Source organism: Littorina saxatilis, linkage group LG5, assembly GCF_037325665.1.
Source record: "Littorina saxatilis isolate snail1 linkage group LG5, US_GU_Lsax_2.0, whole genome shotgun sequence".
NCBI classification, from domain to species: domain Eukaryota; kingdom Metazoa; phylum Mollusca; class Gastropoda; order Littorinimorpha; family Littorinidae; genus Littorina; species Littorina saxatilis.
Window position 1 is genome coordinate 8215481 of NC_090249.1, and position 13739 is coordinate 8229219.

A 13739-nucleotide genomic window follows, 5' to 3' on the forward strand; every position below is an offset into this window, starting at 1 on the left:
TATTGGTAAGTTGTCAAATGAGGGAGGGCGTTCAATAGAGGGTGACGTTATTGGTAAGTTGTCAAATGAGGGAGGGAGAGAGAGGTTTGAAAAAAACTAAATAAGGGGGTAAACAGAGTTAAAGAGACTAAATAGGGGGAAGAAGTCATTCACTTTTCAACACAAACAGCCTGTACTAATCGTAAAAAAAAGCTACACAACAAGTAACCGCTGAGGGTACAAATTAGCACTGATTTAACATTGTCCTATAACTTCTCTCGGCGAGGGGTGTCAATCAGCACTGACCGCACTTTGTCTTATTTCCCCACAACTTATTGTGATCTTTACATTCCAGCCCACGCTACAATTGAACTGCACCAGAGAGTTTTCATGTCGCCATTGAAGGCAACAGGATAACCAAACGATCAAAAAGCGGGCAATCAAAGACAGTGGTAAAATGATTTTCAAATACCTCGCAGTTCAATACAAAAGGGCAAAGGGTAGGCCGAGGAAATGGGGACTATACTAACAGACATACAAAGGGGTGAACGCGCCCCCGCTCTTTCCGGGATTTGGTGCTTTAATTTGGGACCACTTCCCCTACACGGTCCTGAAGTCTTTAAAACTCTCCTTGATGACGGTGGCTTTCATCTTCAGCGATCAATCCTTCTCTTTCTGTCATCTGCACTGGTCGATGTTTTACCGTGTTCTGTGTTGCAATTGGTGCATGTGTCATAGCGACAATGAATGCAGTCCCTATCGTCCAATCAGCGCAATTCTTTCAATGTTGAATGTTTACTTGATGCCTCTTTTCTCCAATCAAAACGCTGTTCTTAAATAGTTAAAAGAGATAGTTTTACATAGTTATTGTTTCATATTGTCAAGTGAATTTGTTTTTGTTTTGTTTTCTCTCTTTTACGGTCGTTGTATTTGAAGTGTCTGAGAGGTGTAGATGCAAACCGCAGTTATGTTTCGCTAGCGATATTGCTGCAGACACCCATTTCTTGGCAAACCAATCCGTGCCGTTGTTTTAGCGATTTGCCAACACGATATCACGCTGCATTTAACTTCTTCCAATCAATGCAGGCGTTTCAGTTGATCGTCGAAAATATGTCAGATTTTCTTCGACGATTAAAAAAGGAGGTATTGAAGTGTACATAGTTAGTTTCGCTTGGGTATGTACACTAAACAGACCCGTGGCCCAGTGGAATGGGAGAACGGAGTTTTAAAAATGTAAATGAATTCCACAACACATAGAGGGCAGTCACTCCTCTTCGTAAGGTCTGAAAAATAATAACTTTTCGGAAGGGAACAGTAGACTTATCGATGCGAATATTGGTGCGGGTCTGGGGTATTATGAGGTGGAATGGGGAGGGGGGAGGGGTTAAGCGATAAAGCAACAAAGTAAATAAGAGGATGAGAACCGATTAGAAAAGAAGAAGAAGAAGAAGAAGAAGAAGAAGAAGAATGGAGATAGATAAGTAGATAGAGAAAGAGAGAGAGAGAGAGAGAGAGAGAGAGAGAGAGAGAGAGAGACAGACAGACAGACAGACAGACAGACAGAGAGGGACAGAGAGAGAGACACACACACACACACACACACACACACACACACACTCACACACACACACACATACACACACACACACACACTCACACACATACACACACACACACACACACACACAGAGGAGATTGGGGAGGTGGAGGCGAGAGACAAACACAGACAGCGATACAGTCAAATCAAATTTTACCTCTCGCCGTTTAAAGTGCACTGACAGTTGTACTCGTGGGTTTAGATAGTAAACGTGAAAGAAACAGAGACAGAAAAAGGTGAATACTCACAATTTCTTTTGCTTAAAAATTCTGATAAGTTGTCACTCTGAAGTCCTAGCGTTCTGGCCAGTGTGACTCCTGTTGGACAGAGAAAATCGTCAATTATTACACAGCTTCATTTACATAGAACCCCTCCAAACACTTCAACTTCTCCACTACTGCTGCTGATGATGGTGAGATGACGGCAGCGGCGACGAAACAACAACAACATCAACCCTATCTAATAACTCTTTGGCACACAGTACTCACAGTCCTCAAGAGGTATTGCTAGAACATAGCATCCAAACATCTACATCCAGGATTGTGCATGTGATCAAGGCCGGTATGTAAGAGTTGAGGTTATTCTCACCTAGAGTTAGAAGGCTCTTCGTCCTAACGAGGGATCAAAGTTCAAATTGGTTTTTCAGTGGTCAGACGAATTTTTGCATGGTGGAACTGACATTTTCTTCACAACGTCATGGTCATCAGACACGTCTAACAGGTTTGTCCTGTCCCTGAAAATACAGTTTATTCGCAATTGACACCTTTGAAGCGCGACCTCCGCCATGTTTGTTTTTCATCTAACCCCAACTGAGAAGTAATTATCGGCTTCAAAACGGAGGGATAGTTTGACCCCTGACTTTGAACAGCGCGAGGATGCTGTTAACCTCGATTTCTACATGGGAATATTTTGTACAATGGAGCTAATTCAAATCGAAGGTTCTTTTCCCGGAATGAAGTCTCTAACCTCGACTCCTACATTCCGGTTTGTTTGTTTGTTTGCTTAACGCCCAGCCGACCACGAAGGGCCATATCAGGGCGGTGCTGCTTTGACATATAACGTGCGCCACACACAAGACAGAAGTCGCAGCACAGGCTTCATGTCTCACCCAGTCACATTATTCTGACACCGGACCAACCAGTCCTCGCACTAACCCCATAATGCCAGACGCCAGGCGGAGCAGCCACTAGATTGCCAATTTTAAAGTCTTAGGTATGACCCGGCCGGGGTTCGAACCCACGACCTCCCGATCACGGGGCGGACGCCTTACCACTAGGCCAACCGTGCCGGTCCTACATTCCGGTGAAGAGCATATTTTTTACTTGGAATCGCACCATCACACTGGCTGCTTCCTCTGCGGACTGGCATTTTGTCTGAATTTATTTCGCACAACTTGCACGCAAGCACTTATGCACACACACACACAGACACACACGCACATAAACACCCACGCACACACACACACACACACAAACACACGCGCGCGCGCACACACACACACATACTACACATATACACACACACACACACACACACTCGCGCGCGCGAGCACACACACACACACACACACACTCGCGCGCGCGAGCGCACACACACACACACACACACACACACACACACAGCTAGTCTGTTGAGTTTTGGTGTGCGTCCGCATAGTTAGTTAGTTAGCTGTTGCTTTTCGGGTCCAGCGGACCATAATAGGCCAAATCAGGACCCCGTGCGTCCGCATAAGGATGCTCTTATCATAGTAAAATCCAGAACATACACTCTTCAAAAAAAGTTAAGGATCACTTTTTTACAAGCACGCCACACAAAACAGACAAGACCGAATTCTTTCATTTAAAAAAAAAGCTATATAATTAAACAACCAAGAAGTAATGACAAACAAAGCAAAGATCGAACGCGGCAGCGATAATTTAGCTAGAGTGTGTCAAACGTGACAACTCTCGAAAATGGAATTCACAACAATGTGAATCAGTGTCAATAACGCGTGTGCCCTCCGTTGTGTGCCAGGCATTCAACACATCGTTGGCGCATGGAGTGGATCAGGTTGCATATGAATGCTCTGGGAACTCCATTCCACTCCTGCTGGAGCCATTGCAGCAGTTGACCCAGATTGGCAGGAGGAGGGTGATGTTGCTGTACCCGACGACAAAGCTCGTTCCACATGTGCTCTATGGGGTTCAGGTCCGGGCTTTTGGCTGGCCACAGCATCCTGTTGACTATGGCCTGCTGAGCGATGGGGAGGTGCGTTGTCATCCTGAAGAATCGCACGAGGGCCGATCGCTTGGAGGGCTGGAACGACCAGGGGTTGCAGGATCTCATTCTGGCAGCGGACACCGGTCAAGTTGCCCACTACATTGTACAGAGGTGTCCTTAGACGTGTGCTGATCCCTCCCCAGACCATCACAGAGCCTCCGCCAAAATGCTGTCGTTCCAGAACAGCGCCTTCTGCTAAGCGCTCTCCGCGACGCCTCCACACTCGGATGCGACCATCAGCAGGTTCCAAGCAAAAGCGGGACTCATCTGTAAACAACACCTGAGCCCACTGCTGACGTTGCCACCTCACATGTTGAGTGCACCAGGCTCGGCGAGCTGCTCGGTGATTAGCAGTCAGGGTTGTTCCTCGGACTGGGCGCCTTGCACGCAAGCCAAAGTTGTGCAAGCGGTTTCGGATCGTCTGACCACTAACAACAGTGTTGGTGGTAGCTTGTAGGCGTTGCCTAATGTTGTTTGCCGTAGCCATTTTTTGTTGCATGGCCTGCCTCTGAATGAAGCGATCCTCTCTTTGTGTGGTGACTCTGGGCCGACCAGAACGTTGTCGCTCCTGCACTCTTCCAGTTGCATGGAATCTCTGTTTTAGTCTGATGATGACAGAGGGAGCCACTGCAAGCCTCTGGGCCACTTGCCTGGCAACAACACCGTCTTGTAGCCATCCTATTGCCCTTCCTCTATCCAAATCGCTCAGTTTTCTTCGTGGGGGCATGTTGCATAATTGTGCCAGCGTGTCAACCTTTAAACACAAGCTGGTGAGCGATGTTCATCGCCAGGACCCTGTTGTAGCACGTGCATCACAACCTTTTCCCCTGGCATGCGTTCCGCAAATTTCATGGGGCTATACAAAACACCCTTTTTCTTCCAAAATGCAGAAGCTTTTGAAAAGTCCCACAAAGGGCAATAACTCTGCCTGCCAAACTAAATTCTAGGTCAAGACTCATTGTTCATTTGTTAATTCAAACACATTCATCTTTTAATTATTATGTCGATGTTTCATTTTTTGGCAATTTTTTATAATTAGATCCGTTTTTTCAACCGATCCTTAACTTTTTTTGAAGAGTGCACATGAGATTTGCGTACATGATCCCTCACACGAAAAGAAAGGTACGTACGTTAGACTCGTGAAACTAAGTCGGATTGGGACGTCTGAACTCTGCCTTAGAAGACAGCTCACCGCAGACAAGCCTAGTCTGCGTGACACTGACATCTAAACCCGAAATGTAAAGAAGTTGCCTCTATGATGGTTTGTAATGGGTGTAATGGACCGTTCAGAGACGTGGAATCTCGCGGAGTTACACGGAGAATGAGAGGTGACGAGGCGGAAGTAGGAAATCCATTGAGAAAAGGCGAGCTTTTTACGCAATTCAAGAAACCACCCTCGTCGGGTCTTCTTCTGTTAATTGCTTGTTTATGTGTGAATTTTTTGTTTATTCGTTCGTTGATTTGGTATTTGTTTGTTTGTTTGTTTGTTTGTTTGGTGTTTTTGTCTTTCAGTGTTTTTCTGTGGTTTTTGTTTTGTATCTTTTGTTCTTTTCATATTTGTAATCCAGCAAAACAGAGATATATTTCAAATGAAACGATTGACATACATGAGGAGATTTGCCAGACAGCGAGCCAACCACTAAGTTATATAACCAACCAGCAAAATGTCTGTCTCTGTCTCTCTGTCGCCTTATTTTGTTTCTGTGAATAATACCTCCGTACAGGCGGAAACTGTGTAAACCTGTTGAGATTTAAAGCCACAGTAAGCCTCCTGTAAACAATCACAGATACTGTCAGGCTTTAACACAGTACAAACACCCTTTCGTTTAAACACTCACCGCTTTTGAACATCCTGGGTGCCCTCCGTAAAGAGCGAGCAATTTTCAAATAATTTATTTTTGCGTGGTATCTTACCCCTAAGCCATCGCGAACCCGTGAGATCCCATGTGATCCAGTTTCCTTTTTTCACAATGTAGTCGTCAGTTTGTGATTTCAATGCGACTCGCTGTAAGCTCATCTGCAATAGCACGTTATTGTGTACCTCTGAATCTAAACGCAACAAACGGCTGCGATTCAGACGAACGAGAGCGATGACAGTTGACTGTTGTTCAGAGGAACGGGCGCTAGGCAGAACCGTCGTCTGCTACGAGAAAGACGGTTTGCGTGACACGTTTCCGGGCTTTTCTTTTTTCAAACTTTCAAAACTTCGAATTGTACTGATCTTGTCTTGATGAAAAAAGAATTCTTTTATGATTTAAGAATGTTTGTGTAACAAGCTGTCAATTGATCATCTAGATTTTAAAAGTTGGTTCTAGCGCCAAAATGCCTGATTTGCCGATCAGAGGGTCCACGAAAATAAATTCTTTGAAAATTGCTTGCTCTTTACGTAGGGCACCTAGGATGTTCTCAAGCGGTGAGTGTTTAAACGAAAGGGTGTTTGTACTGTGTGTAAAAGCTTGACAGTATATGTGAATGTTCACTTACTGTGCCTTTAAGTTAAGACATTAGAGCTTTGTCTGGCTAAATACGTCAATGAAGACAAGCAGACGTAACTGATCTCAATGGGTAATGGTATGTTGACAGGGTGTTAACCCGTGATTTGTAAAAATGTAAACACTTTTTACAAATTACGTCGAACCTAAAACCGCCATTTGTAAAAATGTAAAAATATCGCATTCCACAAAGTAATACATGCCTTTTATTATTATTATTAATATTTGTTGTTAAGAGCCTCTATGCTGGGTGGTGGGGGGTGGTTTGGGCCGGATAGGTAAAATATTACGATTTTTAGCATAACAAAGAAAGAGAACAAATTTCTAATAGATCCCTTGACTTTGGGGTAGCGCGACTCTGTTGCTGCTAGCTTTCAACTGCCGGGAGGAAGCGACCCGAATTTCCCAGCGATGGAAAAATAAAGTAATGAAAAAAAATATTGTTAAAAAATAATAGATCCCTTGACTTTGGGGTAACGCGACTCTTTTGCTGCTAGCTTTCCACTGGGAGGAAGCGACCAGAATTTCCCAGCGATGGGACAATAAAGTAATGGAAAAAAAAATATCTAATAGATCCCTTGACTTTGGAGATGACAAGAAAATGTCGGGCGCATTTACGTTATTTGTAAAACATTTTACAAATCGCGGGGCGCGCACCTTGATTTGTAAAATGTTTTACATTTTTACAAATCACGGGTTAACCATATTTATCTTTGACGTTTTTGCACTACAGAACAAGGCCATAAAAGGATACAGTCAGGGTTTGTTTTCTCTGATTTTAAGAGTGTCAACCAAACAGAAGAGTTCCAAATGTTCGATCTTTACTTGGTATGGTTTATAAATGGCCCTCAAACAAACCTGTTCGTGCTAAATCAAAACAAGGCTATTTTGGGTTGTGGTTACGTGTCGCGTGTCCCAACAGCCCGAGATCGAGAGGCATTGTCAGTGGTAGCGAGATGATTACGGACACAGGAAGCTGTATTCCACCTGTTTTGGAACAAGTCAGGTGAGGTTTTACGCCCCACAGCGCTTGCCTTTCTGATTTGTATCAGTTCAGAGCAGTTGCGTCAATACTTGTTATTACAAGGTTATCAAAATATAGTGTCATTGTTAGGCTGTGTGTCCAGCAATTGTTTCCTCCTGGATTAGAATGCACGGGAGACCCCTCCTGTGGGCGGTTAGTAGCTCAGTTGTTAAAGAGCACTGAACTTTGCATTTTCGGGTCGCTGGTTCGAATCCAGATGTGAGGCTTGAGAGACGTTATCCATGTCTTAGCCACGAGTCACCACTGTCGCACTCAAAGAGATATAACTGACCCCAAAACTGCGTCCAATCGCCCCATGAGTTATTCAGCTCCATTTTGGGGTTGAAATTAAGTTTGAACGCTCAGTTATTCTAATTTTAAACGGATGTGTATGGGTTATATTTGGACACAGTGATCTCTTGCCAAGTTATTTTATCGTACAGCTTTGTTTTGATCTTCTCCTTACTTTCCGGCCCTGAGAGGAGCGGCCCGCTCTAGAGGTACAGAGCCCTGAGAGGAGCGGCCCGCTCTAGAGGTACAGAGCCCTGAGAGGAGCGGCCCGCTCTAGAGGTACAGAGCCCTGAGAGGAGCGGCCCGCTCTAGAGGTACAGAGCCCTGAGAGGAGCGGCCCGCTCTAGAGGTACAGAGCCCTGAGAGGAGCGGCCCGCTCTAGAGGTACAGAGCCCTGAGAGGAGCGGCCCGCTCTAGAGGTACAGAGCCCTGAGAGGAGCGGCCCGCTCTAGAGGTACACATTTGAATTCACACAGAGGTATACGTACAGAGTTGTGTTTGGGGGTTAAATAGATGACACCACACAAGTGTAATGCCTGTATAGTTTGCCACATTGAAATTCGGGTTGCTTTCTCTCTGGGGAAAGCGAGCTGCGATACAGTACGGCGCTACCCATTTGTTTCTGTGTCCTGCGCATGTATTCATGTTTCTAAGCCTTGAGACTTTCGCTGTGAACTTGGGTTTTTATCGTCCGCATGCGTGCACACGGGGGTGTTCGGACACCGAGGAGAGTCTGCACAAAGTTGACTCAGGGAAATAAATCCCTCGCCGAACTTGGGGATCGAACCCACGCCGATAGCGACAACTGGTTTTGAAGCCAGCGCCGCTACCGACTGAGCTATTTCCGCTATTGACTGAGCTATTCCCCCCTAATTAAAACACTGTGTTGGGTAGTCTTTCGACACAGCGTATAGACTCTTGGACAGTGTGTTTGTTTACTATGTGTGACTGTGTTTGTTTGTTTACTATGTGTGACTTAGTGTGTTTGTTTACTATGTGTGACTGAGTGTGTTTGTTTACTATGTGTGACTTAGTGTGTTTGTTTACTATGTGTGACTGAGTGTGTTTGTTTACTATGTGTGACTGTGTTTGTTTACTATGTGTGACTGAGTGTGTTTGTTTACTATGTGTGACTTAGTGTGTTTGTTTACTATGTGTGACTGAGTGTGTTTGTTTACTATGTGTGACTGAGTATGTTTGTTTACTATGTGTGACTGTGTTTGTTTACTATGAGTGACTTAGTGTGTTTGTTTACTATGTGTGACTTAGTGTGTTTGTTTACTATGTGTGACTGAGTGTGTTTGTTTACTATGTGTGACTTAGTGTGTTTGTTTACTATGTGTGACTTAGTGTGTTTGTTTACTATGTGTGACTGAGTGTGTTTGTTTACTATGTGTGACTTAGTGTGTTTGTTTACTATGTGTGACTGTGTTTGTTTACTATGTGTGACTGAGTGTGTTTGTTTACTATGTGTGACTGAGTGTGTTTGTTTACTATGTGTGACTGAGTGTGTTTGTTTACTATGTGTGACTTGGTGTGTTTGTTTACTATGTGTGACTGAGTGTGTTTGTTTACTATGTGTGACTGTATTTGTTTACTATGTGTGACTTAGTGTGTTTGTTTACTATGTGTGACTGAGTGTGTTTGTTTACTATGTGTGACTTGGTGTGTTTGTTTACTATGTGTGACTGAGTGTGTTTGTTTACTATGTGTGACTTAGTGTGTTTGTTTACTATGTGTGACTTAGTGTGTTTGTTTACTATGTGTGACTTAGTGTGTTTGTTTACTATGTGTGACTTAGTGTGTGTGTTTACTATGTGTGACTTAGTGTGTTTGTTTACTATGTGTGACTGTGTTTGTTTACTATGTGTGACTGAGTGTGTTTGTTTACTATGTGTGACTTGGTGTGTTTGTTTACTATGTGTGACTGAGTGTGTTTGTTTACTATGTGTGACTTAGTGTGTTTGTTTACTATGTGTGACTTAGTGTGTTTGTTTACTATGTGTGACTTAGTGTGTTTGTTTACTATGTGTGACTTAGTGTGTGTGTTTACTATGTGTGACTTAGTGTGTTTGTTTACTATGTGTGACTGAGTGTGTTTGTTTACTATGTGTGACTGAGTGTGTTTGTTTACTATGTGTGACTGTGTTTGTTTACTATGTGTGACTGAGTGTGTTTGTTTAATATGTGTGACTGAGTGTGTTTGTTTACTATGTGTGACTGAGTGTGTTTGTTTACTATGTGTGACTGTGTTTGTTTACTATGTGTGACTGAGTGTGTTTGTTTAATATGTGTGACTTAGTGTGTTTGTTTACTTCGTGTCACTAAGTTTAGTAAGGCAAACATCGAATGAATGTGCGCTCGCTAGACTACATATTAGACTTCCGGAGTCCAACGGTTTTCATCCGTCTGAGCAAATGCGTACCCACCAACACTGAATGTCATGTGACGACGGACGGAGGTTGGAACTATTAATATTGACACAGAAGAGAAAGGCACGGCCACAGTTCGCCGAATGAAATTCATTTAATTAATTGGCGCAGTTACGGACCTCTTTCGAGCTTATTACTGCAGGTTTGTCTAAATTAAAGCACAGCAAATGTCGCCTGAACTGTTAAAAGTCCAATTCACCAGAACCCAAAATGGCTCTTTAGACAGGCGTATAAAACACCTTGGTCAATTCTGCCAGAGGCGAAGGTGGCTGATTAATCCTGAACACGTAAACACGCACATACGTACGTGGGTAGCGCGACTTGTTGAGATGTCACCAGCATGAAAAACAAGGAAGTGATGATTCCCGTGCCGCTGGTTGTTCATTGCCTTGGACAGTATCACTTTGCACAGCAGGCAGTGCCGTAAAAAAAAAAAAAAAATAAAAAACCCAGAAAAATCACAAATCGATCAGCGTTTGTGAAAATGTCACATTCCTCTTAAACAGCCAAAGAAACGTTGGCTCAGATGTCACCAACATGAGTGACTTTTCTTTCTCTAGAGACGCACAAAATGGATTTTACGTACACATCGTCCAACGCATAGTCTTTAGAGGCTCAAATCATTTGTCAACTTGAAACAAAACTCGCTTTGACTTCATCTCATTTAAAAGTAAATATTTTGATCCGTATTTTCCAGTCAAATATCATGTTTTTCCGTTGTGTCTTTTTGTTCTCCTGTTTCATTTACAGAGAATTCACTTATGATTTGTCATATGAAGATAATTCACAACTGCTGTGTTGTCACATGTTCCTACTATATTGTAAATGCTGATGCCTGAATAAACCATTAAGAAAAAAAAATATTTTGATAACACACACACTCACACGCGCACGCACACTCGTACACACGCACACACACACACACACACACACACACACACACACACACACACACACACACACACACACACATACACACACACAGTACACACACACACACACACCTTCTCACCTCACCTCACCAACCCCCCTCCTCCCTCCAAAATTAGCCCAGCACGTAATTCGCCTTAAAAAGAGGCCGTCGCCTGCATTTGATTACAAACAACGCATGGCTTGTAGCTAGCAAGAATCAATGAAAACAAGGATCAGAAACAGCGATTACATCGCCCTGGGGCAGCGGGACCCGAGCGCACGCTACTGTGATCAGAAACCGTTTTGTGGTTGAAGTCAACCAAGGTATTGTCCAACACTGTTCATTATCGCGTCATTAGCACGTCATGTGATGACGTCACTTGGGATTATTTGAAACGGTTCCGAGATTGAAGCTGCAGAGGTAACAATGAACTACACACGGGGCCTTACAACATAATCTCGTTGACACTTGGAAGGAATGTTACTTTAGTTTGCTTTCCAAACTAATACAAAGTGAACGGGAACATAGTCATAGGGTCAGTTATCAACTTCTAACAGTGAGTTCGACATAACGTACAGTTAACAAATACGAAGGGAGAAACTCGGAAGCCGACAATTCGACACATTCCCAAGAATTCACGTGTAATATATTCGAAATTAAAAGTTCTATTATCACCCGGGAGAATGTGTGCCGGGTAGAGCGCTCGACCACCGATTCGTTACCCGGTGGTCACGAATTTGAATCTCTTAACTGGTAAGAGTCTTTTTCAAACAGTTATGAATAAAATGTCAAGCTTATTTAATTTTTCAGCCTCCAAGCTGAATTGCAAATCCGTAGCCAGAACTGGGTCGAAGATTGTTTGACCAAACTTTCCAACCAATTTAATTGAAAAATGAAGGCGTAACAGTGCCGTTTAAACTTTCACTAAAAGCAGATATGACATCATCAAAGACATTTATTAAAACAAATAAAATAAATCGTCTGGGGGTTATTATCTGGAGAAAAAAATCGTATGTAAAATGTAATGAAGATCGTTCCAGTGTACTCGATCGAGTATTATCGGAATCGCTGTATACCCCCCGCAGATACACACACTCACACACCCACCACCCTCGTCTCAATTCTTGGTCTATATTAAAACATTTAATCAAAACTTGACTAGGCCCCCTAAATGTAACAAGAAGAGCAAACGCTCGATCGAGTCACTTTCGCAGTTCTGAATATTATATGAGGCATCAGATGGACAGGAAGAAATTGCTATTCACAACACAATGAGTCACGTTCACATAAAATTTGAGCCCGGTCACTTTTATAGTTTCCGAGAAAAGCCCAACGTTAAGTTGTGTGTTGCAGAAAAGGCTAGTTATCTCCCTTGTTTTTCTGATAACGTTCGTAAAAGGCTACAGATGTAAATACTTTGATGTAAAGAATAATCCTACAAAGTTTCAATCACATCCGATGAACTTTGTCAAAGATATAAAATGTCTAATTTTTCCTTTGACGCTGACCTGTGACCTTGAAAAAGGTCAAAGGTCAACGAAACCATCGTTAAAGTGTAGAGGTCATTGGAGGTCACGACTAAACAAAATATGAGCCCGATCGCTTTGATAGTTTCCGAGAAAAGTCCAACGTTAAGGTGGTGTCTACGGACGGCCGGCCGGACGGCCGGCCGGACAGACTAACACTGACCGATTACATAGAGTCACTTTTTCTCAAGTGACTCAAAAATGAAAACAATCTTTCTTGTTTGATAACAATCAAAAAGGTCTGGAAACTGTTGTCATTCGAGCAGTTCTGCAAAACGAATGCAAGTTTTCGTTTACGCTTACATTCTTTGTACTGCCGGAGCTTTCATTAAGACATCGTATTTCAACCCATAAAGTATTTTTGTTTGTTATTAGATTCTGGAAGCAAACAGCATGGCTCAAATAAAACAAACGTTTTAATTACAAAGACGGCAAGACGTCGTATGTCTTGCCAAATCGCTGTTTGCTTTTAGCTAAAATTACTGTTAAGTCTCTAACAATGAACATGCTGATTTCTACTTTTTAATTTGTTTAGAATAATTAAAACCTCACAGACCAAATGTTGAATGAAGAAGAAAATGGCTGACAATCGCACAAGGAATGCAGGGGGAAAACGTTCATGTATGTTTCCATCTTGGTAACGCTCGGAACGCTAATATATGCAGGTGCGACTGCGCCCGAGAAGGGGTCATATTGAAACATTTTGACAACATGAATTTTCGACGTCATGATCTAGATCAAACGATGCCTAGTGACACGAACAAAACCCAAACAGATTTATTGTAGCTTTCTCAGTTTTGAAATTCCATGCTTTTGAATACGTATACTGCACCCCTGTTTGTTGGAACTGAACTCCGAAGGTAGGTACGAAATGTGCACAGACTGTGAATGGATAGAGTTGTGAGCAAACTAAACTCTTCAGTTTTAGTAAGTGTGCAAACACATTTTGAAATATAGCCTACGTTGACTTGACCCTGTAGAATTCTCAAAGCTCAAAATGTATATGTATAAATGTTCACCTCCCGACGATTTTCAGCTCGTAACTCGAAAGTGAGTTGTTCGACGTTATTTATACCCTTTTCCCCACTCGCTCTCACATAATTATCATTTTCAATTCTAAAATGACAGGCGGTAACAAACATGTCAAAATTCAACTGATACAAAAAATATGGGTTTTCATGTCGGTGAGACTAAAAAAAAGCCTCTACTGACAAGAGAAAAAACAA

The 13739-nt window shown here is 42.8% G+C and overlaps 1 protein-coding gene across 2 annotated transcripts in view; it reads right to left on the reverse strand.

Annotated features, from left to right (window-relative positions):
• LOC138966225 (uncharacterized) overlaps nucleotides 1-13739 on the reverse strand; it is a 77521-nt gene that overhangs the window by 28957 nt on the left and 34825 nt on the right. For both annotated transcript variants that reach the window (XM_070338367.1, XM_070338366.1), the window contains exon 3: nucleotides 1825-1893. In XM_070338367.1, the coding sequence (XP_070194468.1) occupies nucleotides 1825-1893 (69 nt within the window). The remainder of the gene's footprint in view (nucleotides 1-1824; nucleotides 1894-13739) is intronic.